Source organism: Neophocaena asiaeorientalis, unplaced genomic scaffold (assembly GCF_003031525.2).
Source record: "Neophocaena asiaeorientalis asiaeorientalis breed wild unplaced genomic scaffold, Neophocaena_asiaeorientalis_V1.1 scaffold521, whole genome shotgun sequence".
Lineage (NCBI taxonomy): Eukaryota > Metazoa > Chordata > Mammalia > Artiodactyla > Phocoenidae > Neophocaena > Neophocaena asiaeorientalis.
The window spans coordinates 115,678-143,085 of record NW_020174712.1 but is presented as its reverse complement, the minus strand read 5'-3'; the positions used below and the strand labels follow the sequence as shown (position 1 = coordinate 143,085).

Below are 27,408 nucleotides of genomic sequence, written 5' to 3'. Positions count from 1 at the left end.
GAAAACTGGTCAAATTCTAATAAGTTCCAATTTCCTGGTGTTTCTGACTATACTACAATTATGTAAGATGTGAACATTAAGGAGAGGTGGGGGGAGGTGTATGGAAACATTCTGCAATATTCTTGGAACTTTTTGTAGGTTCAAAATTATTGCAAAACGTTGTTTGTAGTTAATGATGTGCTGTGGCTGGTAAATGTCACTGAAATCGGGTCTTTCTTCAGCAATTCTGCCATCCGTCTACACATCACTGCTTGGAGGTCATGTCTGATCCAGGATCTTTAGCTCTGAAGGTGAAAGGCTCAAGCAAAGTGGGGAATGTGCTGACTGATAAAACCAAAGTGTCCAGGGCTGGAGACACCCTGAGGCCTGCATCCGCAGAGGTCCAGGCAGCAACCCTGCAGACTCACTCCTGCTTTGCTGTGTGTTGGCTGCATCCAGACCCTCCCAAGCCAGGGAGGGATGGCCATGGCCCATCCAGGCTGGCACTGCCCAGTCCAATTCAGGGCATTTGTTCATTTCCCGTCAAGCAGATACTGACCGAGCTCCTGTGAGGTGTCAGGCACTGCTTAGGTGCTTTAGAAACATAATGAACAAAACAGACGGAAATCCCAGGCCTCGTGGTCCTTAGTGTGCAACAGGGGAAGACACACCATTCACGTGATAACTAGTCAGTAATAAATGAGCGAAGGGCGTCGCATGTTAGAGGCGGGAAGTGCCGCAGGGAAAACTGATCCGAGTCTGGGGGTCTGGTAGGCCTGCGAGTGTGGATATGTGGGTGGCTTGGGGAGGGGGTTGCAGTTGAAGTGGCCTGGTCAGGGTGGGCTTCCCGGGAAGGGGACAGCCAGGCGCAGGTGTTGGCATGAGGACCTCTGAGAGGATGTCTGAGTTCCTGGTGGGGAGCGGGGCGTGCTGCAGAGTCACGGGAGAAGCGGGGTCCGGTGAGGCTGGAATAAGTCACCAGGAGGGGAAACGTTGTCAGAGAGGCGAGGGGCGATAGGTTGGGTGGGAGGGCAGGTTAGCGGGGCCCCACCATCCACACGATCATAAATCCATGGCCGTGTTACTTTGGGGGCAGAGGGAGCCAGTGGTTTGAGCAGACAGGTGAAGTCATCTAATTCATGTCTTAACAGCCTTAAGGAGAAAAGTCACCCATGACCCTGATTAGAAGGGTGAGGCCGACTTTGTCCAGAGCCATCACGGTGGGTGTGGCCACCACTGCGACGGGTGTTACAGGGGTAGAGGGACCAGGCCCAACTGTGAACACACAAGGACAAGCAGGGGTTCCAGCCCGGGAGCAGGGTGGGGTCGCGGACGGAAAGTCTCCAAGAGGAAACATCAGGGCTCAGGGATTCTGGCCAAACGCACCTTACAGGATTCTTGCTGCAGGCGGGCAGGTGATCAGACCTCACCTGGAGGAGAGTGGGGCACAGGGAACCCCATCGGAACCGGGAGTGAGCAGATATCGGGTGAGGGATGCTGGCTACTCCGACTTGGCTGGATTCTCCCTAAAATTGGGCTCTTTGGGGGCAGAGTCAGGAGGCCGGGGCTCGGAGGGGCCCAACTGAAGCCTGTCAAGGAGAAGTTCTTTGTCAGCAGGAACGCTGGCTCCGGGGTTGAAGTTGGCCTGGAGAAGCTGCAAGGGCAGAGGCAGGGAGACCAGTCATGCTGCAGTAACCAGCCTTCCTGATTCAGGTGATGGAGGCCACAGCAGGGCAGAAAAAGCCACAGCAAGAAACAGTCAGATTCTGGGTGTGAGACAGCCGAATTTCTGAGAAAGTCACCGTCCTTGCAGTAACTGTGCTGGCTAATCCAGAAGCGATTACGGTACGGGTGCTGGACCCGTAGCAGTGCTTCCCAGGGCGGCCAGCTGTTTCCACGGCTGGCTGATTGCACCCATCACTCACAAATTCTCTGGGTTTTCCATCCACACTGCCATTATCTTGCTTCCTTTTGCCAACTGTACGTTGGAGTCATTGAATGTGGACTTTAACTTTTCTTTGACCACCACGGTCCAAAGGTATTTAGTTAGCGTCGATTATCATCGTCTGTGTGCAGTCTCTTCCCCCCCGAGAGCGTGAGCTCCGTGCACGTGCAGGCGAGTTCTGTGTTTCACGTCTGTGCCCAGCGTGGTGGCACCCAAGAGGTATAGTAGTTAAATACATAGGTAGCGAGTTAATCAGTGCTAAGGTATTCATCCAATGTACCAGTTAGCGTGTTAATGGAATTAACTCCCTAAGGGACCGCCATTACCTATAAGCCATACAGGTTGGTTAGCCCGACCAGCAGTGCTCGTCTTGTCCCATTTGGTAGGCTTCTTCTGAATGTTTACGTAGCAGGCACTCGGAAAGCTGGTCACTGGACCGCACGCCACCTCGGACAGGCCCCGAGAGCGCCTTTCCTGAAGGCGCAGGTCTGTCTGACCCACACCCCTAATGTCCTGGCCGTTGGTAAAACCGTTGGGCCGGGCGATGACATCAGTATAAGCGTCACGTCACTGATCTGGTGTCCCGTTTCCCCGCCCTCGGGTGAGGCACCGAGCCCAGCTCAGGGCTGAACAGTCAATACGTCCTGTCTTGGTGATTATTTGTCTAAGGGACCAGGCCTGGGAAAGGGTTAGGATGCTTCCAAGCCAGGCGGCACGTTCCCTCACTGTTCTCCGGGCAGGATACACCAGTCAATACGTGACTGTTTGATGAGCTCCAGGGCAATGATTACACTCGAGTCTCCTCCAAGAGAAGAGTTCCCGACCCTGCCTCCCCGCCCTACAAGGACCTCAGGGCCCCATTTCTGCATCCCCACCTGCCCTGTGTCAGGGATTCCACAGTCACACGTCACCACTCTCAGTGCTCAGAGCAGAGTTGGCACAGGGGTGCCCGAGATGTTTAAACAACGACCAAACCGGTGACCAGACGCTCTGGACTCTGACCGGAGGTGGTCAGCATCTGTGTGGGTTCAGACTTTCTCTCCAGGAAGCAGGGCTGAGTGAACTGTGCCCTGGGGGCCCAGCTCTAAGTGCTCGGCAGTTCCCCGTCACGCAGATACAAACCTCGTCTCCCAGCACCAGCGGAAAGACTTTCCAAGAGTGTGTTTATTATTGTTTGTGGATGAAATAAACATCTAGATTCTCCAAAAGGTCCCTCAGTGGGTTCCCCTCTTCTTCTATCCAAGTAGACCTGCGTTTCTCAAAGTGAGGGCTGGTCCATAGACCACCTGGCATAGAATCACCTAGAATGTTTATTAAAATTTGGATTTGGGGTTGACCCCACCCTTAAATCCATCTTGGGAATGTGATCTAGGAATCTGCATTATTGGCAAGCCCCCAGGGGATTGTGATACAGGTTAGCACTTGTGAGACCGTTAAATGGATGTTTTCCTGCTGCCCCGACACTAGCCTTTACTATAAACCGGCAACTGTCAGAAATTTTAATAAAGAAAAAAGCTCTGTACTTGCTTAAAAAACCATCTCAAGCATAGAAGAAGGTGTGGATGTAAATAGCAATGAAAGGATCTCAGGCCAGAGGAAGATTCCCCTGCGATGGTCTCGAGTAGTCTCTGAGCGGAGCCCTTGCCCAGCACTGCCGGAGGGAAGCCTGACACTCTGTACGGGCCTCGTGGTGTGACGAGGTACATACTGCGGTCGCCTCTGTCTTTGAAGCCCTGGTAAGAGAACTGGGATGGAGGTCATGACTCGGCAGCGAGCTTCTCTGAACCTTTGCCGCGGCCTGAGTCACTGAACCGCTTGCACGGCCCTGAAGTGCGTGGGGCTGGGCTGGTTGTTGTCACAGGGAGAAAGTCTGGGTCAAGCACGTTAGTGACGCGCTCAGCCTCACACTGCGAGGGTGGACAGAGGGAAATGCAGACCCTGGACCCAGGTCCCCTGGCTGCAAACCTCTGCTCTTCTCGGCCCGCAGCCCCTCCCTCTTTGCAGGGGTTGGTTGGGGGGCTCATGTTAAGGTGAAGCTGAAAGCCCTCCTTTTGCGTTTGTCTCCGGTCACGTGGATGGTGACGTGCAGGTCCTTTCAGAGTAGAAGGTTTATCACAACCCGGAGAAGGAAGGCCATTTCCATATCCTCATGAGGTCTTTTTGTTCACAGCTCAGAAAGCGGATGGTGGCAAGAATTTCTCCCGATTGCACCAATCGGACCGTCTCGTGAGACCAGCCTGTACTTTTTCCATTAGCTTTACAAACTTTCCCCATCCTTGTTTGCCTAAGGTGCCGCTTCAGGGTAGGATTTTTCCACTTGGCAATCTGAGACCTTGCGCTCTGCTCCATTTCAGCGACCACCCCCAGCCCCGTGACTTAAAGTTCTCTCATCTAAAGGAGGAAACAAAGCACGAGGCCCTGTGCTGGCTCTGAGGCCCTGGGTCAGTGATGGCGCCAGAACCAAAGCTGGCAGCTCTCTGCTCTGGAGAGAAACCGTTGCACGGTTTTGTATTCTTCTGAAATATTATTTTATCACACAGTTGTAATAATGCATTGCAGATGTTTTAAAATATATGTATAATACTAAAGTAACACGTGCAGGCTTCGGAGGTAGTGATCTTTGTGCAGAATCTGTAGTGCCTGCTCTGGGACCTTTGGGCCCTGGGTTTCCTCTCAGGAAGGATCCCCTTGTCTTCATGAAGTAAGTGGGTTGTCGTCCCTTCCCCAGAGAATTATAGACAGCCTCAAAGGCGATGAGCACAGTGAAACCGTTTTGTGGTCACCTGTGCGGCCTTGGGGCCTCCCCTCCCCTCTCGGTGATGCCCAGGGCCCGTGAACACACCGTGAACTGGTGGGTGGGGCCTCAGCTTCCTTTGGAAAATTCCTCCCAAATCATCCTTGTGAACATACATTTCACTTCAATTGACAAGTGACAGAAAACTAAATATTGTCCTTTTCTTGTCTGATTCCTAACAGCTTTACTAAGATACAGTTTATAGATCATGCAATTCATCCACTTGGCGTATACAATTCAGTGGCTTGTAGTATATTCGCAGAGGTCCTTGTGATCAATGTCAGGACGTGTCTTCACACTGAAGGAGCCCCGCACCCACCGGCAGTCACTCCCCAGATCCCTCCCCAGCCACAGCCACCAATGTGCTTTGTGCGGGTTTGCCAGTTCTGGATGTTTCATGGACGTGGAATCCTACGATACGTGCCCTGTGTGTCCAGCTTCCTTCACTCAGCACGTTTTTAAGGTTCCTCCACTTTGTGGTGGGTGTCAGTTCTTCCTCTCTTTTTCTGGCTGAATGATATTCCGTCGTGTGGCTACATCACCGTTTATTTATCCATCCATCACTTGATTAACATTTAAGTTATTTCCACTTTGGGGCTCTTATGAATAATTCTGCTGTGAACATTCTTGCACAAGTTTTTATATGGACGCTTATCTTCATTCTCTCATACCTGGGGGTGGAGCTGCAGGGTCATTTGGGAACATCAGATGTATCCTTTTGAGGAGCTTCCAGACTGTTTTTTGTTTGTTTGTTTGCTTGTTTTCTGTTTTTCTAACTCAATTTCGTTCCTTTTTATGGCTGAGTAATATTCCATTGTATATATGTGCCACATCTTCTTTATGCATTCATCTGTCGATGGACACTTAGGTTGCGTCCATGTCCTGGCTATTGTGCTCCCAGACTGTTTTTAAACTGGCTGAACCTCATCTACTTAATAATGTAAATTTTCAATGTATTCTGTACTATATTGTGCTGTATGTATAAATATAAATATGTTTGTATAAAATGTATCCCTCATTTTACCTTTTCAATTTTCTTATTTATATCCATTTATGCTTTCATCTCTGAAGGCTTACAGGCACATCATTTTGTAACAAGAGCAGATTTTTTCATGAACCTTGATACATTTACATCCATTGGTGCTGCTAGAGTGTCGTAACATGAAAGATAAATAATTGGAGCTTTTCCTTAATACTCGTCGTTCTTTCTGATTTTTTAATCTCTCTGCTTTCCTTACAGTGGAATCTAGTTCATAATCCTTTGAGCAATAGTGCCACCTTTTCCTTAAAATACATTTCTTAAGTTGAACTATAAGGCAATTTGAATGGAGAAGAAGAGGATTTTTCGAAAGACATTGGGTCTCTTTAAATATATCCTTTGGAAAATCGAATTCTATTAAAATTTATGTGCCACCCAGCAAGCTCCTTGAGAACAAGTGCGAGTATTCAATCATCTTGTTTCTGTCCTTGGTGCCCAATAAATGTGTGTTAGATGAATGACTCATTTTGCTGGGTACACATATTTGGGGAGAGCATTTTGACACCGAAAAACATCTCCTAAGAGAGGTTGTTCTGCTGTGGTCCTTACTGATGATGTTGGTCTGCAGGCCTCTGGGTTCCTCTCTGTTTATACGGACTCTGCGTACACAGTTCACTAATATTGACCTCTATTTTGTGTCTCTTTGGAAAAATAAATTGTAGTGAAAGATGCTAGCAAATTGAATTTCAAAGAATAAACCTCAGAAATGCTGAATGTCAAAGGTTTAAGTGGATACCTTCTATTCTGGTTACACTCAGCAATTTCTAATACAAATATGGGTAGTAAGGCCAGTTTTGTGATATGTGCCTTAGAGGGTCTTGGGATCAACAGTGTTTTCAGTAAAATGGACCCGAGGAGCCTTTCAGTGGAGCCAGAGGGACCCTGGGGGACGCTGTTCTCTGTAAAAATCCATGTGTGGCTTCAGCTGCCACTTGGAATACTCGGCATCCATGAAACACAGTTTCATCATCACACAGAGGGCTTAGAGGGTCATAAACTCAGCAGCGGGCTCTTAAAATAAGCAGAAGGGACATGTATGAGAAAATACAGGAGGATCTCCAGCAGGGAAAGAGCCTCACTGGGAACTGCCCTAGTGAAGCCAGTGCCTGCCAGCCCCATTGTGCAGACACCTCTCGGTTTGACACCCACGGGCTGAACCCTGGCCACATGACCTTGTAAACGAGATACCGCCGTTAGCGTGGACTCTGCTTTGTGATCCTGGCTTTCACCCAGGTCTGGGGGAATGCATCTCATCAGAGGAGCGTAGGTCATGTGCCCTTCCCCCGGCTCCAGGGGAGTCTGAGAAAGGAACTAGTTAACGTGTGTAGTCCTGCAAGAGGAGCCCACCTCCGCCTGTCACAGTGGCGAATTCTCTAAACAAACAACAACAAAAGGACTGAGACGTCTGTGAGCCAAACAGATGACAAAAACCACCACCACATTATGTAAAAATAAAACGCCCCAGGTAGGAGCTCCGGAGAACTAACTCTGCTACAGAAAGCAGCCATACACTCTGGAGTGTGTTATGAATGTGCTAGATATCTGTGTGAGACATTTATCTGTGAATTCACTGTATATGTATGAGATGTGCACGTATACATGTAGCATGTATGCATGTAATTAGACCAACACAAATGGAGAGAGAAATTGTGATGGAAACTGCAATGTTGCTAAGATGTTAATTCTCTGCAGATTGAGGTCATTTCAGTGCCACCTCAGTCAAAGCCGATGCAATTCAAAGCAGCCTCACTTTTTAGAGAAACGGACAGGAAGATTCTAAAATGTGTGTGAAAATGCAAAGGACCTCAGAAGAGCCAAAACAATCTTGACAAAGAAGAACAAAGTTAGACAACTTGCACTATCTGATTTTTTCCAGCCCTGGAACCAGCTGTCTCTTCAAGGATCCCTGTTGCCTTTCAGGAGAATGGTGTTTAGAAACCAAGATCTGGGCACTGGGTGTGCTCACTGCTGGTTTCCTTAGCAGGCAGAGCTGGTATACATGCTTCTATCTATAATTATTTACTTTGTCTACCCATCTGCATCTGTATCAAGCCGAACATGAATTCATACCGATGTCTCTGACTGTAATCTAATACAACATGGTTCATTCTAGATTTTCTCCCTGCCCTTGCTTATCTGTACAGGACAGGTTTAAATTTCCATTGAGTCTTCTCTTTGAACCAGTTCAGAAGACTGATGTTGTTTTGTTTTGTCTTTGTTTTTTCTAGTTGAAACACTCACTTTATTGTCGACTGATTGAAATTTATTGTACTAAGGTGCTGAAATACTGAGGTGCTATGCTAGTCAGCAACATCGTTAGCATGTGTCAGACCCTACTGACTAATTCGCACAAAGATTTTATTTTATCTTTCGCCACTTTGTCCAAGACAGTAATGATAGCTTTAGTTGATAGGTAGCAGGCATGTGAGTATCGCAGGAGATCCAGCTCCTTGGTCTGTTTTATTCATATATTAAAAACAAAGTTTGGAAAGTTGATAAAGGCATTTCATTAATTATTCCTTAAAACAACTGAAACCAAATCCATGCCAAAGTTCCTCAAAAGATATTATCTCTTTCAACATATACAAACCCAAGAAAGGCATAGTTAAGGGGAGGAATATTACCTACATAGTATTATATATATATCAGCTTTTCAGCATGACAGAGAAAAGGTAGAGTTCTTCAGTTAGAAACTGAGTCTCTTCTTCACGTACTCTGCCAAAATACATAGTCTGACCAAAAGATGTAGGAGTCTTGATAATCTGCTCATCTTTTAATCCTTGCTAATAAAGATGAACAAATACTCATCACATGGACATCAAATAGTCTAATCAGATGGACCAAACAGGTCGCTTTTCAGAACCTGTTTTCATATCGAAATTGAGTCACTGCAGACCTAACTTTCAAATATTTGGGCATTTTCCAGAAATCTTTCTGTTATTGATTTCTAGTTTAATTTATTTTGGTCCAAGATCATACTTTGTATGATTTCTGTTCTTTCAGATTTGTTAAGGTTTGTTTTATAATATAGTCTATTTTGATGAATGCCCAATGTGCACTCACTGGAGAAGAATATGGATGTTGCTGTTTTGGGTTGGAGACCATCTGCCCTTAAGACAGAGAGCTATTGGTGTCAGAATAGACCAGGGTTTCTCAACCTCAGCACTAGTGATATTTGGGGCCAGACGACTCTTTTCAGTTGACGACTATCTGTGCACGATAGAGTTTTGGTAGCATCTCTGCCTCTGCCCAGCACCACCCCCCCTCAAGTTGTGACAACAGAATATCTCCAGGCATTTCCAGTTGTCCCACGGGAGGTGAAATCTCTCAGGATAAGGAAAACACAAAAAGACAGAATATATCAATGTGACAGAAGAGTGAGTCTAACCATCACAATTTAAAACTTCTGCTCACCAAGAGACTCCAATAAGGAGGGGACAAGGCAAGCCACAAAGTGAAGGAAAATGTTTAAAATGCATATCTGACAAAGGATTTGAATACAGAATACATAAAGAACTCCCACAAAACAAAGCTATAAAGACAAATAACACCATTAAAAATGGGGGTCAAAAGTTGAAAAGTCACTTCACAAAAGGAGATGTACAAATAACCAATCATCACGTCATTAGTCATCCAGGAAATGGGGAGTAAACTTTAACGAGACACCACTTCACTTTCAGTCCAATGGCTCAGCTTGAGAACAGTGACAACCCAGAATGCCGCTGAGCATGTGGGGGAGGGTTACAGAAAAGAAACTGTCAGAGTTCCCTGAGTCCTGAATATGAGATCTGCGCATTTCACGTGTATCAGTTTGTCTCAATTTATCACAATGTAGTGGTATTTATTTTTCTATTCCTTGATTTCTATTTTAGAAAAAAATATGTTCTTTTGATGACTTCACCTAGGTTTGTTCTTCTCAAAAAAATCAAACGGTTGAAATGTTTCGTTTGGACAAAATCTGACCCGGAAAAATGAGGGCCCCATCTGAGCAGCCCCCCCCCCCGTCAGCTCCCCCAGGTGTGTCCTAAGACGTTTCTACCAAACTCCCAGACATTGTGCATTAGGAACACCTACGCTCCCGTCTGCGTCCCCGACACCATGACCCTGAGCACACCTCCGTTGTAGCACTGCCAGATGTAAGAAAGACAAACAGTGAAATTTGAGTTTCAGGTCAACAGTGCATTTTTTTAGTATAGGGATATCCCATTTGGGACACGTTTGGAACATACTGATATTAAGAGGTACTTGCTGTTCCTCTGAACATCGAACTCAACTGGGTGCCCTGCGTTTTTATCCAGCAGTTATTCCTCCATCTTTGCTGTCTTCCGTGCCTGACGCTTTTCCTTGCACCCGCTCGAGGAAATCTGCAGAATTTAGTGGGAAGGTACAAAGGCCTTACCCCGTAGGGGGTGCTGGTCAGTATAATAATGCATGTGAGGAACAGAGGAGCAGAATCAGAGCGGCAGGTGCAAACGGTCGAGCGAGGCACGAGGGGAAAGTGCAGGACGCGAGGGCAGCCTCGGCAGAGTATAGGAAGTTCACGGACTCCGGGCTGCAAATGAACCCCGGACGTCAGCCACCTCCTCTCCGGATGCGTTTCCAGCCACGTGACATGAGCCATTCCTCCGTGAGCCCCGCCAGCCTTCAAGTCAGGTGAAGGAACCTGATTCTGAGCCTGATTCCTGACCCGTTTCAGAAGCCTCCATAGAGGCGGGAAGGTCTCAGCTGTCCCCAGGCCCCGAGTGCCAGGTCCTCCAGTGTCACTTTTAGGGTCTGAGCGCTTGCATTGTCACCAACAGACACCCCGGCCCAGCATGGTGTAATTAGGGCACAAGCACACCTTCATCTCCTGCGACTCCAATTAAAGCTTAAAGGACCCTTTTAGTCTAAATATGGAAATAATCTGGAAAAAAGTTTTTCTGAAATCACTTAATTGCAAGCGTATGTGACATGCGTGCTGAAAGACATTAGAATAATTTCCATTTTGTAGGAGGAATAGCACACACATCTGTATCTCACACACACACACACACACACACTTTCTCACACCCCTATGATGTAATGATGTTTAGAATGTTCCATTCTCCATGTAATGCAGTGAAGACAGTGGTCATATATGCACGCCATTCCAGTCAGATTCCATTTATAAAGATGTAAAGTTGCCCTCTGTATCTAGAATAAACACATTTAGTTTGAAAAAAATTGTTTTCTTTTATTTCTCCTTCATACGACCTACTTAGAGTCTTTACTGTTTTTCTAAGGTGACAAAAAGAGAATTGTTTATTTTGTCTGAATAGTCAAGCATATCCACGTGGATCTGAATAGCTGGGTACAGAGGCCTGGCATGTATTTTGTTACGTGAATCTGTTTTTACAGTGATCCGGAGTCACAGAACAGGTTTGTGAGCCTGTGATCCAGCAAACAACTCTGACACAGTCTGCAGAGGGAAAGGAAGAAGTAGAAAACTAGGAAACCTCTTTTATACGACTCCTCTTCACTCTTACAGCTTTCCAAAATAGGTGGCCAATCTCATTTACGCACATATGACTGTCTAACGTGGGCATCATTTGAAAGGGAAAAAACCTGGAAAAAAATGTTTCATGTTATTTTAGAAAACGTTCTGTGGTTTCCTCTTAAGAATTTCTGAGCCACCGGAAAGTCTATGCATGAAGATGTATTTCCACGCCTGACAACTGGGATGTCGAAGTAGGAGGGTATAACTGGGGGGCTTCAAGGGAACTTCAAAGTGGTATCAACTCCCGAAGACGGATTTCTGAAGAGCAGAACTCCGTCGTCAGGAATTGAGGGAGAGGGATAGGTCCTGGGGTCCCGGCCCCGGTTCCAGTGGGTCCCGGCAGCCCTGCCCCTCCACCGTCGACTCTCCTCCCCGTCTCAGCTCCTGATCTATCTGGGGTCTGGGATTCCTGAGGATCGCTGGCCTTCCTGGGCAGTATTAGAAGATGCCAAGCTATTAAAATGTTGAAAGTGCTATTAACCCTAATGAGGCACAGTTGGGTTTTTTTTTTTTAACTGTGTAAAGCATTTGGTGATAGAGGACCAGACCTCTCGGGCCGTCTGCTCCTGTGACTCACCAGCCGCAATCTTGGGGCTAAAAGTGTGAGTTTCGGAGCCAGGCTGCCTGGCCCCGGAGTGTAGCTCTGCGTTCGCCCCGGGGGCACCTGGGCTAGGTGCGCCTCGGTCTGCCTGTTTGCACAACGAGGCCCTACCGTGTGGGGTTCCCGCGAGCGCTGAATGGGTTGGTACCGGGTCAGAAGCTTGCAGGGATCCAGCATAACAGTGTATAGCAAACGTTAACTGTTGTTGAGTCTGTAAAAGAAAACAACCTGATTAGCTTTCTATAGCGGAAGCTCTTCTTTAAGGGGCTACCCTGTGTTGGAATAAGGAGATGGTTGGGAGTTTTTTAAAATGTATTTGAAACGTAGAATCACAAATACATGGAATCGTGTGTGGGTCCCACCCAGCCACCACCAAAGGGGCATTTGCTGTAGTTCTGAGTCAGCCCCCGGCTCACGGAGCCAGGCTGTGGGCTGGAAATCTGGATACAGAGATCAAGAAGACACAGCCCTTCTCTTAAAGATTCTCAGAACTTCAATTTGAGAATGTTGAAACGGTGAAGAGCGGTGTTACTCAGCAGGGAAAGCTCTTCTATCGGAAGGAAGGAAGCTAAAAGTGCTAACAGGTAGAAATCGTAGTGTGAGGTCAGCGATTCAAGGAAACAGAAGGAGAGGGGAACCCAGAAAGGTTTCATTTTTGCAAACACAAACATGAGGCTGAGAGCCTGAGCGTCCGGGCAGCACACCTCCACACACACCACCGAGGCCGCGATGCTCAGGCCCCTGCAGGTGGCCTTGGACTAAACACGGTGCAGGTGAGGCTGACGAGGTCACGTCCAAGCTAGCCTGCGCCCCACGTGGCGGCCGTGAGCGCTGTGGGTGGTCGCACACCTGCCTGCTTCCAGCTGCGGGCCCACGGAGGCGCAAAGGGACCCGCGGCCGTGCTGGTGCAGACCCCGGCCCGGAGCAGCGGGGCTGACGAGGACGTGGGCAGGGGCTTGCACCCTTTACGAGCCAAGGTCAGAGCTGGCTCCACACTCACTTCTCTCCCATTCCCTTTCCTTTTCTTTTTTTCTTTGTTTTTTTGTTTTGAGTAGAGAGAAGGAAGGTAGGAGCTGGAATATGTTATACACCTGGTTTTAAAACAAAAATTATTATTATAATAAGTTATGATATAAATTGTAGTCTATTAATATCTAAAAATACATATTATTAATTTTACCCAAAGTAATGACTTTATAAGAAATGGGCTTTGCTTAATCAGAACTTTTCATGGAGCCCATTTTTTTCTCTTCTGCCCCATTTCTAAAGAAGTAAGGCACAGAGAAAACAATTTACATCAAGAATTTACTTTGAAAAACAAGGGAACATTCTTCAGCCAAGTACAGAGTCAGAATTAGCAACCTGATATTTATACACGTTTTTATACACAGGCCTGTGCACTGATCCTATTTCATGTTCCCATTGTGATCTGCAATACGAAAGAAGAATAAACTCATTATCTGTGTCCACATTATTCCAGTTTGGGGTCAAATAAGAGGAATTCTCACTATAGTGTGGAAAGTCTGTCGCCAAAACCTGAAAGGAGTTCAGTTAGTCAGAAACGTAAGCTAAGCCGAAGCTTCTACGTGCCAGACACCCTCAAGGTTTTCCCGTACTTCTCACATTTTGCAAAATAACAAGAAGGGATACCAGAGGAAATAGATTTTTTAAGCTGTTTGAGAGAAAATGGTCATTACGATAACAAAATGTGGATTTGATTTCTCGGTCTGCTCTCTGGCTGTATCGCGTGATCTGCACAACTTCTCCTAAGTTAAAACTGAAGGCAAGCCTTTGATTTTTTTTCTTTTATTTTTCTGAGTGTGTAAAGTTGCTAAAAGCTACCATGATTTTTATGAGACTCTCATGGTTTTTTGACCCCAATTCACCCGTATGGTGTGTGAGTTACCTGTGCTTTCAGCACTTTTTTATTCTATGTGAAGTGACCCTGATGTCACTACCTGATCATAAAAAGTCAGGTTTCAAAGCATGTTCGTAAATAGGCTCCCCTATTGCTTTTGAGGAAATCGCATCTATGCGAGTGTCTGTCAGGCATGTTTACATGAGGCAAAGGTGTGTCCACCGCAGGACGAAGTTTGGTAACAGCCTCCGGGCGATGCTCGCACAGGCCCTGCGGCGATGCTCACGGAAGCCTCTTCTCTTCTCTCCGTGTCTTTCCTGTAGCCAGAGCTACCTGCAAGCTGCCAGTGACGGGCCTGCCGGCCACAGCCTGGACCCCTCTGCCAACTACAGCTCCCCGAAATTCCGCTCCCGGAACCAGAGCTACATGCGGGCCGTCAGCACCCTCAGCCAGGCCAGCTGCGTCAGCCAGGTGGGGTCCCTCCGCCCTCCCACCCTGCCCTGAGTCGGCCCCTGCCAGGGCCGCAGGCCGCGAGCAGACGCAAATTCCAGCCTGGAGTCATCCTGGCCTGGTTGCGCACCCAGGAACATTATAAGGTTAATTGCGGGGGGCAGGGGCTGCATTTATGGCTCTGTCATTCTTTCTCCCACCTGCTCTGAGCCGGGGTGGCTGACTAGCTGGCCGTCTTGGCCTCCGTCCCCTCCGTCCACTCCGTGCTGAGCAGCCTCCTTCCCTGTGTCACGCCCCCCATGTGGAGGGTCTGGGTCCCACCCCGAGGGGACACACAGGGTCTCCCAGCGCCAGCTGCCCAAGTTTGCTGGTGTTTCTGGGGACAGACACCCTCTCAGCTCCAGGAAAGCCGGCAAGGTCACACCCTCCCTTATGCTTTGAAGATGCCAGGTGGCAGGTGTGTCCAAACCTTCCCCTTGGCTTCTTATTGCTTGAGCGAGACGGAGGCCCCAGATGGAAGAGGAGGACCTGCCGGGGGGCCTCACCGCGTCCCTACAGACCTTCTCCCTCTTCCCCCCTGGACCCGGCCCTCCGCACCCCTCACATCCTAGTCGCCGCTTCGTGCACGCCGCTGCCTGCTTCTCAGTGTGCCTATGACCCAACGTATGGCCGGTGCGATGGAATATTTTCAGTCTCGCCCTGGGATTCACAATGTGGCCATTGTCATGGGAGCGGGCAAGCTCTGAGGACGGGACAGCTACGCCCACTCCCTGGGCGGGAAGACAAAACGGCCCCGAGGGGCTTCCCTGGTGGCGCAGTGGTTGAGAGTCCGCCTACCGATGCAGGGGACGCGGGTTCGTGCTCCGGTCCGGGAAGATCCCACAGGCCGCGGAGCGGCTGGGCCCGTGAGCCATGGCCACTGAGCCTGCGCGTCCGGAGCCTGTGCTCCGCAGCGGGAGAGGCCACGACAGTGAGAGGCCCGCGTACCGCCAAAAAAAAAAAAAACGGTCCCGAGGCCGAGGGCGTGAGTGAGTCTCTGAGCTGCTTCTGTTGCCCCTGGGGCGGCATCTGTGCTGAGGCCCCGCCTGGCCGAATCTCCTGAGGTCGCGGTCCCTAGACAGTCTGCGTTCGCTTTGTTTCTGCTCATCCACCATTCGGATGATTCTGACGGTGCTCCCTTTTCCCAGGAACCCGGGAGGCTCAGGGCTGCGGCGGATGCTTTGTTGCACATCAGGACGGGTGCCGGGGCAGGGGGATGTCAGGAGACCCGCACGGGGGCAGGGGGGCCCCCTGCATCCTCCCTCACTGAAGGAAGGACGTTTGTCTTCCTCCGTGTCAGGTCCTGCCGTCGTCTCTTATCTTTTTCTCATCTTTGAAAAGCTGTTTCCGTGTGATCGTAGCTTCTCTCTGTCATGCATCCTTTTTTAATTATGGTAAGATATACATAACATAAAATTTACCGTCTTAACCACTCTTCAGTGTCCAGTTCAGAGGCATTAAGTACATTCACATTGTTGGGCGAACACCGCCATCATCTGCAGAACTTTCTCATCTTCCCAAACTGACACTGTCCCCACTGAACACTGACTCCCCTTTCCCCTCCCCCAGCCCCTGCCCACCGTCTACTTTCTGTCTCTGTGGATCTGAGGCCTCCAGGGACACACGAGTGACACATACAGTATGTGTCCTTCTGTGTCTAGTTTATTTCACTTTCCCCCAGGTCCATCCGCACGGTAGCCTGTTTCAGAATTCGCTTCCTTTTTAAGGTTGAATTATGTTCCATGTGTGAATGGACCACATTGTGTTTGTCCATCAACAGGCACTTGGGTTGCTTCCCCCTCTTGGCTTCTGTGAGTAACACGGCTGTGAACACGGGTGTACAAGTGTCTGTTCACGTCCCTGTTTTCAGTTCTTGGGCACGTATACCCAAAAGTGGCATTGCTGCATCAGACAGGAGTTCTAGTTTTAACCTTCTGAGGAAACTATATGGTTTGTCACAGCGGCCGCCCCATCTTTCACCCCTAGCAGCTGTGCGCACAGTCCCAGGGCCCCCATACCCTCACCGTCATGCTTGCTCTGGAATTGTCATCCATCCTGACGCCCGAGGAGCCCGCCCCCAGCTGTATGTCGACCTCTCTGCTACCAACGGGACAGTCACCTTTCTCACCATCTTCCCAATTTTCTCTTCTTTCGTTTCTCGGTGCCCACATTCTCCAGAAGCACTTTAAGTGCTTTCCTGCGTTTATAGTTCACAAAAGAAATTGTTTGCTTCAGCCCACACTGGTTATTTACCGCACTGGCTTAACGTCCTCCTGGGACATTTCCAGTGGGCCCGAGCTGTGGTTTGAGTTGCCAAGCAAAACACCCACTTTTCCAAATCTCCCTCAAGCTAGTGAACGAATCAGCTCTCAGAGAACAGGTCATTTCAGTTCCTGTCTAGACCAGTTTGAGATCCTTCTCAACTACTTGTTTGGGTGAAAAAAACGTCCCCTTCGTTTCTAGAACCTCACTGATCAGTTTTGTAGCTGGAAGCATTGGCCGAATGGTCCTCACGGAAATGTCCATCACTCGTTTGTGGAATGCACGTGCAAGGTCGACAGTGTCTCTTCCCGATGGAGAAGCTCCTGGGCGCAGGCGGGTTTGCAGAAAGGGAGGGATCCACCGAAATCCTGCGTCCTGGAGCTGGTGGACGCTGGCAGCATGACTGTTTCTGGCTTTTTCAGGTTGTCTGACGTGGATCTTTGACATAAATGACATAACACAATCTGAGCCTTTTTGATATAATTCCACATAAGGGAAAACTTAGATTGGAAGGAAGTTGTACTCCAGAAAATGTCGTTTCAGACCAGTGCAAGTGTTTCAGATGCATTTCCCTCACTAGGCACCCATGGCGGTCGTGGTGGGGTGTCGTCACTCGTCTTTGCCCTGAATTTGTGTCTCTTTCCGACGTCAGACACCCTCGGGTGATGCAGTCGCCCAGTAATTTTTCTCTGGTCTTTTCTGACTGAACAACCTGAAGATTCTCTTTCTTACCCTGGGCTTCGGGCCAGCAGTCCCACCTTTAAGTCCCTCTCAGCACCTTCCTCCATGGGCTGTTCTCACTGGGATTTGTCCAGGGAAAGGAAAGGAGCCATTATTCTAGCTCCTGAATAAGCTCAGGTAGAAGCAGGGGAGTCAGGTAAAGCATCTCAGGTAGAAGCAGGGGAGCCAGGTAAAGCATCTCAGGTAGAAGCAGGGGAGCCAGGTAAAGCATCTCAGGTAGAAGCCAGGACCCATACCCAAGTGTGAAATTAGAGGTGGGCAGAAGGTGTCTTCCTTATTGAAGGGGAAATCTGATTCTTTTACCTGCTTTTACTCTGTGAACAATTAGAGGAAAAGGATTAATTTGGTGTTTAAAACAATACTTTTTAATTTACCTGTCAACATAACCGGGGGTGTTCAGGAAGTTGTGGGTGACATTTCAAGCAGTGGAATGAATGACTAATGGACATGCTGGGCTGAGACAGTGACCAGGTCGTGGCAGCTGTAAGGACACGGCTGGGAGGGGTGACTGGGTGCTGGGGAGCAGAGGGGTTCGGAGGGCAGGGTCTGCCTGCGCAGGGAGACCAGCCCAGGTTTCCGGGCCCCTCCACGAGCCCCATCTGTGGCCTCTGCCTGAGCCCTGATTCCACTCACACCTTCCCACGCCCCCCAGAGCCTCAGCTCTCCCGTGTCAGGGTCACCGCAGGCATCCCCACACACGCTTCCGTGTGAACATGTACGGTGCCCCCCGGGGGGTGGGCCCTAAATACAGGAGCAGTGAAGGCGGGGCCATTCATCCAAGTCCCCTCCAACCACGGGGCAAACACCAGCCCCCCAAGCCCACCCCCGCCTCTGCCCACGAACCCTGGGCCTGGGAGCAGCTGCACGTCACCTGCCCAACTGGGGCTTTTCGTTCTTAAAATTCCCATCCCTCCCCCACCCCGTGCTCTTTAACCTTGCATTAGTGTTCTATGTCACTTTGTTGGGTTTCCAGTTAAAACCTCTAGACTTGGCTCCTGGGAAACACACGAGCGTTACCACCTAGAAACCTCAGAAGGCATGTCCCGCCATCAGCTGCACACACGGAGACCCTCAGCTCACCCGACGGTCGGGCCCCTGCGTGCACATCTCCTACGACCCCTCCACTCACCAAAGCCTGATCATTTCTTTTTTAAATACAGTTGGAACGTTTAGGTCCCCAGGGTGACTCTCTACCTGGAACTTAAATCTCAGGCTTGAAAATAATGACTTTACCTGCGGAACCATCAAACAAAGTGCAGGCACTACTGTCCCAGACTGAAGGAGGGAAACAGCACCACCGGAGTTTAGGTGATACCCGTGCTGTGTGTACCCAGCAGCACCGCCCCGGACACGGGCCTGTGCTGCTCTCCTGGGACAAGGATGTGAGCGCATTGCCGAGCTGGGCGCTAGTTTCCAGGCCGCTGAGAGGAAGCAGCGTGAGATAGCTTGAGCCGTTTCCATGAGTCTCGCGGGTACAGCCTCCACGCCTGGGGTTGTCTGAGCTGTAAACAGTCCAGAACGCGAAGGCATCACCTGGAAACGGAGAAAGAGGGAAGACTAACGTTGTGAACAGCGTGTGAAACTCTTAAGCTCCCCGTCTCTCTTGCGCTGGTGGTAACTACCAGCCATGCTTTAAAGTTCTGCCTCGGGGTCCACAGGCTTTCAAGGACATCTTGGGAGTTGGCGGTTTTCCTTAGTGTTTTGTAAGAAATAACACAATAAGCTGTTTCCCAAGCGTAACGATTCCCAGTGCTGATTTCACATTAATTACGCTGAAAATGGAAGATGGTAAGTGAAGGTGGGGGTGACCTGTGCTCTCTTTTCTTTTGCGACGTGGCCGTGATGACCTCGGCTGGGTCTCGCCATCACCCGGGCTGTCGGTCGTTCCAGATGAGCGAGGCGGACGTCAATGGGCAGCTTGAGTCGGTGTGTGAATCCGTCTTCAGTGAAGTGGAGTCTCAGGCCATGGACGCCCTGGACCTCCCGGGAGGCTTCCGCACGCGGAGTCACAGTTACCTCCGAGCCATTCAAGCTGGTTACTCCCAAGACGATGAACGTATCCCCATGGTGATTCCCTCTGACGTCAGCTCAACTGCTAGACCCTCGGCAGGTAAGGCACACCCTCTGACCTTCCGGGGGCACGTACAGGCATGTGCCACCTCTGTCCTGCGAGGAGTGGGTGTAAGTTACCCTCCAAATGTTTGGACACTTCCCAGTTACGCTTGTGACACGGTCCTGTTTGCAATGATGTTTTGAAACATTTCTTTCATAGATAACCTTTCTTCTTCTTAGGATGAAATCTGTTGCTTGTCAAGGTACTTTACAATACTCAAGTAGAGTCTTCATACAGTTTTATATAGGAGAATTTGGATGGTGATTGTGTTTCAAATCCCAAAGATTAACAGATTGCAGGAAAGCCTCAGCTGACGTGCGATGCCTCCCAGGGTCCTTCGGCGCAGGTCCAGCCTGAGTCTCTGTGGCCTGGTGAGGAGATCCATAACCAGGGTTCAGTGCTGTAGAGCAAATCGATTGTCAGTGTAAGTTCACTCATCTCCTCGGGGCTGTGCAGGTTCAAGGTCACAGCTCCCTTCAGTTCTTAGGGAAAACCACATCCACCCCTTTGAAAATTTACCACCTAAACTAAATATCACTGCACTATGGTTATTTATACAACACAGTGAATAAGCATGGCCTGGGCACACCCCTAAAACAGCCAGCATCAGAGTCGCCGAGCCGCATAGAAAGGCCAAGCCGAGCAGCCCAGGCACAAGCAGTGACGCGAAGAGTGTGAGATCTGGACCTGCGGTCGTGTGGGGTAGGGGGAACAGGGACAGTTCTGGGAAGGACTGGAGAGAAGCTGGCTCAGGTGACAGCACTGGGGACCAGAGTGGGGGAGGGCCCGTGTCACCACGCCATGGACGGAGCTGGGTGTGTCTGAAGCCAAGGCAGTGAGCACAACTTTGGGGCGACTGCATGTAATGACAACTTGCAGGCCTCAGGCCGCTGCCGTAAACCTCTGCTGTCCCACGCAACACCTGTAGGTGGGACGCAAGGCGAGCCAGATTCAAACCCACTCCATCATCCCTCTAAGACCTTGGGCAGGTTAGCTTGTCAGATTCTCGGTTCTCCGTGGTGTCCAAGAGAAGTGGTAGCTCTGAGTAACTGATTAGGTGAGCCTGAGGATTAGTGAGCAGAGTGCTGTGGGCCTCGGTGATCTTTTTATGTTGTCCTGTGGCCCGGGGTGGAGGTGGTGGTGCCCTCCGACGGCTGAGCCCGGGGCCTTCCTTGCGAAGAAACGCCGGGAGTCACCGTGGGTGCTGTTCAGGAAGCCCGGCCCTGCGGGAGCCACGCAGGGCTGCAGGGGCGGCCGTCGGGGGCTTGTGGGTGGCAGGACTGCACCCCTTGGGGACCCTGTTGTCCGTGAAGTTGGGGACTGCCCCTCGTAGGGGTGGAAAAATATGTGGAAAATGAGCAAACTTAGGGAAGTAACGAGCCTTACCATCCTTGCAGTTTATAAAAACACACTTAAGGGGTAATTACTGATATAGTCACCCGTATTCGCTGAGTGTCTCCTGCGAGCAAGTGACAATTAAGCTCTCTCCTGGCCTTCAGAAATGCTTTGAAACAATAATTACCTAGTGGGGAATGACTTTATAGAGCTGTCATTCCAGGAAGAATAAAAATAAAACAGGTTTCATAGAGGTAATACAAGAACCAGTGCAGAGCTCAGACTACAATTCTAATTTATGTACGTATCATTTAACCAAGTACATTTCTGTATTCCCAACATGTGTGCACCAAAAAAAAAACCCAGAATGCTTCTCTTCAAAGTGTCTCCTGGATCTTGGCCTAGTTATGGAGTCACAGTTTCCTCAAGACTGTGGTAGAGCCAGAGAGCAGGCGTGCCTTCCAGAGTTAGGGAATGGTCTGGGAAGTAAGAGAAGAGATGGAAAACCTTAGGAGAAATAGCGAGTTGCCTTGAAATAATTGAGATATCGAATTACAAGTTGCCTTTTTGAAGAAATGTAGGTGCAGGTGAATCCTTAATTCCTCCCTTCCCTGTTTTACTCTAAGCATTGTAAACTGAATATTTATATTTCTTTCCTAAATAGAATTGAGATGGCATGCAACAGTAGCCTACTTAATAAGACTGTGAAAAATACCAAAGAAATGAGAAACCTCTGTCTGGAAAAACGTAGAAAAACGAAAGCGTGCAAGTGAGCACAATGTAAATGCCCACTTTCTATTAAAGCTGAACTTCCAGTTAGATTCAGAGTCTCCTGTCAGAGAGGCAAAAACAGGGTTTCAATGGTTTTGTGTTAAAATACTGCTTGGAAGATCATATAACATTTAATAGCTATCCTTGGTTGACGTGTGCATATGTGTGGAGAGAGAGAGAGATTATTTTGACACATTGATTTTCTTTTATACTTCTAAAATTAGCTTTTGAAAATAATTCCCAAAAAACGTTATTTGCAAAGACATTCCCGGTGATTATTTTGAAGCATAAGATTTATTTAAATGTTTCTTTTTGAGCTTGAAACATGAGAGTTGGTGTTCTTTTGTTGTCTCACCTATATGAATGCAAATATGTAGTATTAATATTCTTCTAATAATAATTAAATATCAACCATATGCATGAAAGCCTCATTAAGAGCTTTAGAATATGTATTAGGCATTCTATTTTCTTTTTTATTTTTTTATACAGCAGGTTCTTATTAGTTATCTATTTTATACCTATTAGTGTATACATGTCAATCCCAATCTCCCAATTCATCCCACCACCACCATACCCCTGCCACTTTCCCCCCTTGGTGTCCATACATTTGTTCTCTACATCTGTGTCTCTATTTCTGCCTTGCAAACTGGTTCATCTGTACCATTTTTCTAGATTCCACATATATGTGTTAATATATTATATTTATTTTTCTCTTTCTGACTTACTTCACTCTGTATGACAGACTCTAGGTCCATCCACATCTCTACAAATGACCCAATTTCGTTCCTTTTTATGGCTGAGTAATATTCCATTGTATATATGTACCACATCTTCTTTATCCATTCATCTGTCGATGGGCATTTAGGTTGCTTCCATGACCTGGCTACTGCAAATCATGCTGCAATGAACATTGGGGGGCGCATGTGTCTTTTTGAATTATGGCTTTCTCAGGGTATATACCCCGTAGTGGGATTGCTGGGTCATATGGTTGCTCTATTTTTAGTTTTTTAAGGAACCTCCATACTGTTCTCCATAGTGGCTGTGTCAATCTACATTCCCACCAACAGTGCAAGAGGGTTCCCTTTCCTCCACACCCTCTCCAGCATTTGTTGTTTGTAGATTTTCTGATGCTAGGCATTCTATTTTCAACCCTGCCAGGTTCATGCTGCTAGTAAATGTTTTGCTTGTTTGGGGGGCTGAGTGCACCGGTTTTTCCCTCAACCCTTCAAGGCGGTGGTGATTCACCTGAAACAGATGCTTGCGATCTAATCTCCAGGGAGCTGAAATAGGACCAGAATCCACTGCTCTGCCCTGGGACCTGCAACCTGGGCGTATCTCCATCCCACTATTTCTCTTGTTACGAAAAAATCCACTTACTGATTAGGGTCCTCTCGCTAAATGAAGTGGCTTTGAAAACATCTACTTTCGTTTCACACATGGTTTCTTTCTCATCTGTGAAATGATTTATCAGATAGATTTACTTGTCTAAATATGCATTTCACCCGATTTTCCTAGGGAGAGAAGGTTATTGATATCATGGAGGAAAATTCTATAAAATTAGATTATACTGATTTTTCTCTGGGTCAAAAATTGTCTCAACATATGTCAGAACTGATTCCAGAAGTCGTTATAAGGAAGGGAAAATCCATTCAAAGCATGACAGAGGAAACAGCCATAAACCTTGTTTTATTTGGTTGTCTATGTTTCTATGGTACCTTGTCCCTGAAGCACACATCATGATTTCCAGTTCCCAAGACAGTCTCCATCGTGTGCAGTCAGGCACCTTCCTAAGCTCTGGCCACGTGACTCCAGCCTGTTCCCCCATGACATCCCCTCCAACTCCCACCCTCCTTCCTTCCTCGAGCCAGGACCCTTGGGGATTCCATGGGGCCATCACGACAGCAGGAGTGATCAGTCACTATAAGAAATAACTGTTTAACTTGTGGAGAAGTGAACCAGTCGGATTTAACATTTAACATCCTACGTCTTGAATAATCGGTCATTCAATGAATTAATTCATGCTTGAATAAAGAAACGGATGGATGAATGAATCATTCAGCTAGATTTTAGGATCCTGCAGAGATCCAAACGCTGTGGGGCCGACCCCTCAGGCCTCCCAGGCAGCCCGCCCCCTGCATCTGCATCCCCCTCTTTGCTGCGCACCTGGCCGTGCTTACCTGGAGCTCTGCTTAGCCCTCCAGCTGGTCCCCTAAGTGCCTTCTCACCCATTCTCCACCCAACTTTCTGAAAATTCAGCCTGGTCCAGCACTGCCCACCTGGTACCCCCATAGTTTTGTGGTTTCCATGAGCCGAGGCGACGGTGTCTGTACTCAGTGTGTGACCTGGATGACCTGGCCTGGCCCCCAGCTGCCCTCTCACCCCCTCGCCTGGCATTCACCCCTCCTCACAGTCTCTCACTTCTGGGCTTTGGCATATCCTATTTGCTGAGGCCAGAATTTGCTTTTTCAGATTTTTTTTTTTTTTTTGCCTAATTCTTAACTATGCTTTCAGAGTCAACGCAGGAATCATTTCCTCCAGGAAGGCTTCACTGATTTGCTCTTCATCTAATCCTTCCCTCCTATCCCCCTATCAGATGAGTTCCAACAAAAGTACATATTTACTAAAACAAAAAAATCCTAACTTACATTTATGTTTTAAATGTACTGGGAATTCCCTGGCAGTCCAGTGGTTAGGACTCCACACTTTCACTGCCGAGGGCCCGGGTTCAATGCCTGGTCGGGGAACTAAGATCCCACAAGCCGTGAGCTTGGCCACAAAAAAATAAAAAATAAAAAAAATGTACTTCCCTTTTAAAGATATAGAGATATGAGATGGCACAACATTTAGGCTACGGTAGCAAATTATATTCACTATTTGCGTATACTTACATCCTCTTATAAATATGTTTAGAAAGCATCGATACTATGGCTTTTATTTCTTACAATATGTTAGTTAAAAAAGCATTAAATTAAAGCAAGTTATTTAAATTCACAAAATAATAAAATATTCTAAGAACTTTGAAAAGAAAATAATTTTGCTCTCAGGAAGAAAGAGTGTAGCAATGCTTTTCAATCAAATCATCCACCGTCAGGATTTAGTTTTCTTTCCTTGCGATGAGGTAGAAAAGAATTAACATTGGAAATCAGAGAAATGTGTGCATAAAGTCCTGTATGTACACAGAGTTTATTGATTATCTGCACTTAATAATTTTCCATACATTATCTTTAAAATGCACTAAAAAATATAATGCACTTGTTACTTTTGCAACTTCAGATTTTTCTTCTTTGCTTATGGTTTCCAAGAAACACTTTGACAATTTAATGTGGTGTATTTGGACTTACACAAAATGGTTTCCTGTTAGGTATTTCTGTTTGCTGGAGAATTCGCCTTTAAGAAAAATTATCCTTTGAAGCATCGTTCAGAAAGGGAAGAGGAGACTGCCTGAAGCCTGTTTGTCTTATGCTATCACTGTCTTTCCCATTCTGTTTGCTAGTGGTTGGTTGATGTTTGCTTTGGACTAGTGGTTGAGGACTAAGGCGTTTCCAGCTGAGGAATGTTGGAAAATTCTATGTGTGATACCGGTGATGGTTAAGTTTATGTGTCAACTTGCCAGGCTTGCATGTTTAGTCAAACGTTATTCCGGGTGTTTTCGTGAGGGTGTTTCTTTGACAAGTTAACTTTTGAGTGAATAGACTGAGTGAAGCAGATTGCCCTCCCTAATGTGGGTGGGCCGTGCCCAATCAGTTGAAGGCCTGAACAGAACAAAAAGCTGACCTTCCCCGGAGTAGGAGAGGATTCCCCCTGCCCGACTGTAGGAAATCTGCTTTTTCCTACCTTAGAACTTGAACTGAAACATCAGCTTTTCCTGGGTCTTGGGCCTGCCTGCCTTCGGACTGGAACTTACCCATCAGCTGTCTCTCCCAGCTGGCTGACAGGCCCCCCAGACCTCCGGTCCTGACAGCCCCCGTAGTCACATGAGCCAATTCCTCACAAGAAACCTCTTTCTCTATGTATGGATACATTCTCTTGGTCTGTTTCTCTGGACGGACGTGACTAATACAGTATCTCCAAAGAATATTTCTTCAGGTTCTGTATTTTAAATGGTCAGAGTATTTACACAGAGAATTTTCACCAGCAGGCCTTCTCTCTCTCTGGCAAAAACCTGGACTTTAACGAGATGGATCAGAATCTTCTGTCCTTGTGGCTGGGGGGACGGGGCAGGGGGAGGGTTCATTAAGATGAAAGGCGTTTTCACAGATGTTGATAAGCTACGTTGAAAATGGTCAATCAGGTAGATCTAAAAGTATGAAAACACTATTCGTTTCAGAAGGCCGGCGGTTACCAACAATCACGTGACAGGTTTTAGGCGCGTCCAGGGAGCCGGCCTACAGGACAGTGTGCTCCCTGTGGACATGCGGGCCCAGGCTCACACCCAAGGCAGCAAATGCTACCTTCTGGGGGCCACACCCTCCCCTGGGGCCTGGGGACATCAGAGAAAAGAAGTCCCACTTGGCGGTTCAGGTGAGTCCCTGAGAGTGTCCCCGCTGCCGGGACTGGGTTGGCACTGGATGGGTGACTCGTTAACCAGGGCTGTCAGCGTGCCTGAGCCGGAGGGCAAGTGAAATTCTGGTCTAGGAAGAGAACCGAGGGTGGCAGCCGGAGAAGCCAGTGTCCATCACCATAAAGGAGGGAGTGAGAGGCCCAGCATCAGACGCAACCAAGAGACAGTCAGCTGGCTGAGGGAGGGCCCAGGACTCAGCAGAAGCAGAGCTGCAGGGCCCGGAGCTCATCCTGACCGCTGGGTTAAGGGCATGTAGTTCCAGGGAGAAGGTTCCCACCCTCACCTGGCGGGTCTGCAGCTGACGCCCTGCAGGAAACTGTAACAAGGAAGCTGGCAACAGTCTCCCCACAGAGGCCACGGGCTCCAGAATTGAGGTCCCCAACCTGGAATCCATGGGCCCCTGGGGGTCCCTCATATATCCAGGAATTCGGGGCCACATGAACTGAGCTGGGATAAAAAGTGGATCTTTATTTTTTCTGACGTCTAACTGTAACTCACAATGCCCTGGGTTAGGAATGCTACGGAACACGCTCACGTTAGCAGCGCGTCTGACTCAGCGTGCGGGAGTGTCAGTTCAGAGTCGCCCTACGATTCCTGCAGGGGTCGTGAAAACACCGTTTACGCTCATCAGGCTTGGAAGTCACAGTGGTTATTCGTCCCGTTGTCGGATCTCATCATGTACTGCATTAATGGACAGGAACATATCACAAACGTTTTTAACATTTTGATGATTATATTTTATGTAACTTTTTAATCCTCCGCATTTTAGTTTTTGAATTTAAAACGTTGTCTTGAGAAGGAGGGTGTTGGCTTGACCGAGCTGCTGACGGGTCACAGCCCGGCGGCAGGTATCACAGTAGGATTTCTCTGCTCGATGTGTGCGGTTTTCAGTATTTGCAGTATTGGGTTTCCTTATAGATAATCGATATCAGAAATTATTTTAACTTTTACTGTTGACTGTCTTTCCTCCACTGCCACGAGAGCGGGCACCTTTAGGGGCTGTTAGACACTGTATCAGAAACTTCTAGAGCAGGGGCTGGAGTTTACCACCCACGAGTGTTCAGTTTGCATCAAAGGACACAGTACACAACAGGGGGGCAGGGTTTCTTTGTCCTCTCACTGCTAGTCACAGAGAACGTGCCTTCTGAGAGCAGCAGCAGCATGTGTGCAAACACCGCAGGGCGAGGAGGCCCGAGGTGTGCTCGGGGTGGGGTCTTTCATGGTGCACTGATGGCGCGCTGGCCACACGGGCACCTGCAGCTACATGACCAGTCTTACCCCACCAGGCTCTTGTGAAAGCAGCTGGAGATCACAAATGCCGCTGTCACTACTAAGCAAGGCTGCCACTCACAGGCTGGCACATCCTGCCCAAGACAGTGCACAAACCCATGGTTCTGGGGCGTCG

The 27,408-nt window shown here is 48.3% G+C and overlaps 1 protein-coding gene across 1 annotated transcript in view; it reads left to right on the top strand.

Annotated features, from left to right (window-relative positions):
- DLGAP2 (DLG associated protein 2) overlaps positions 1-27,408 on the top strand; it is a 145,295-nt gene that overhangs the window by 77,760 nt on the left and 40,127 nt on the right. The window contains exons 4-5 of the mRNA XM_024759964.1: positions 14,055-14,202; positions 19,114-19,333. Of these exons, the coding sequence (XP_024615732.1) occupies positions 14,055-14,202; positions 19,114-19,333 (368 nt within the window). The remainder of the gene's footprint in view (positions 1-14,054; positions 14,203-19,113; positions 19,334-27,408) is intronic.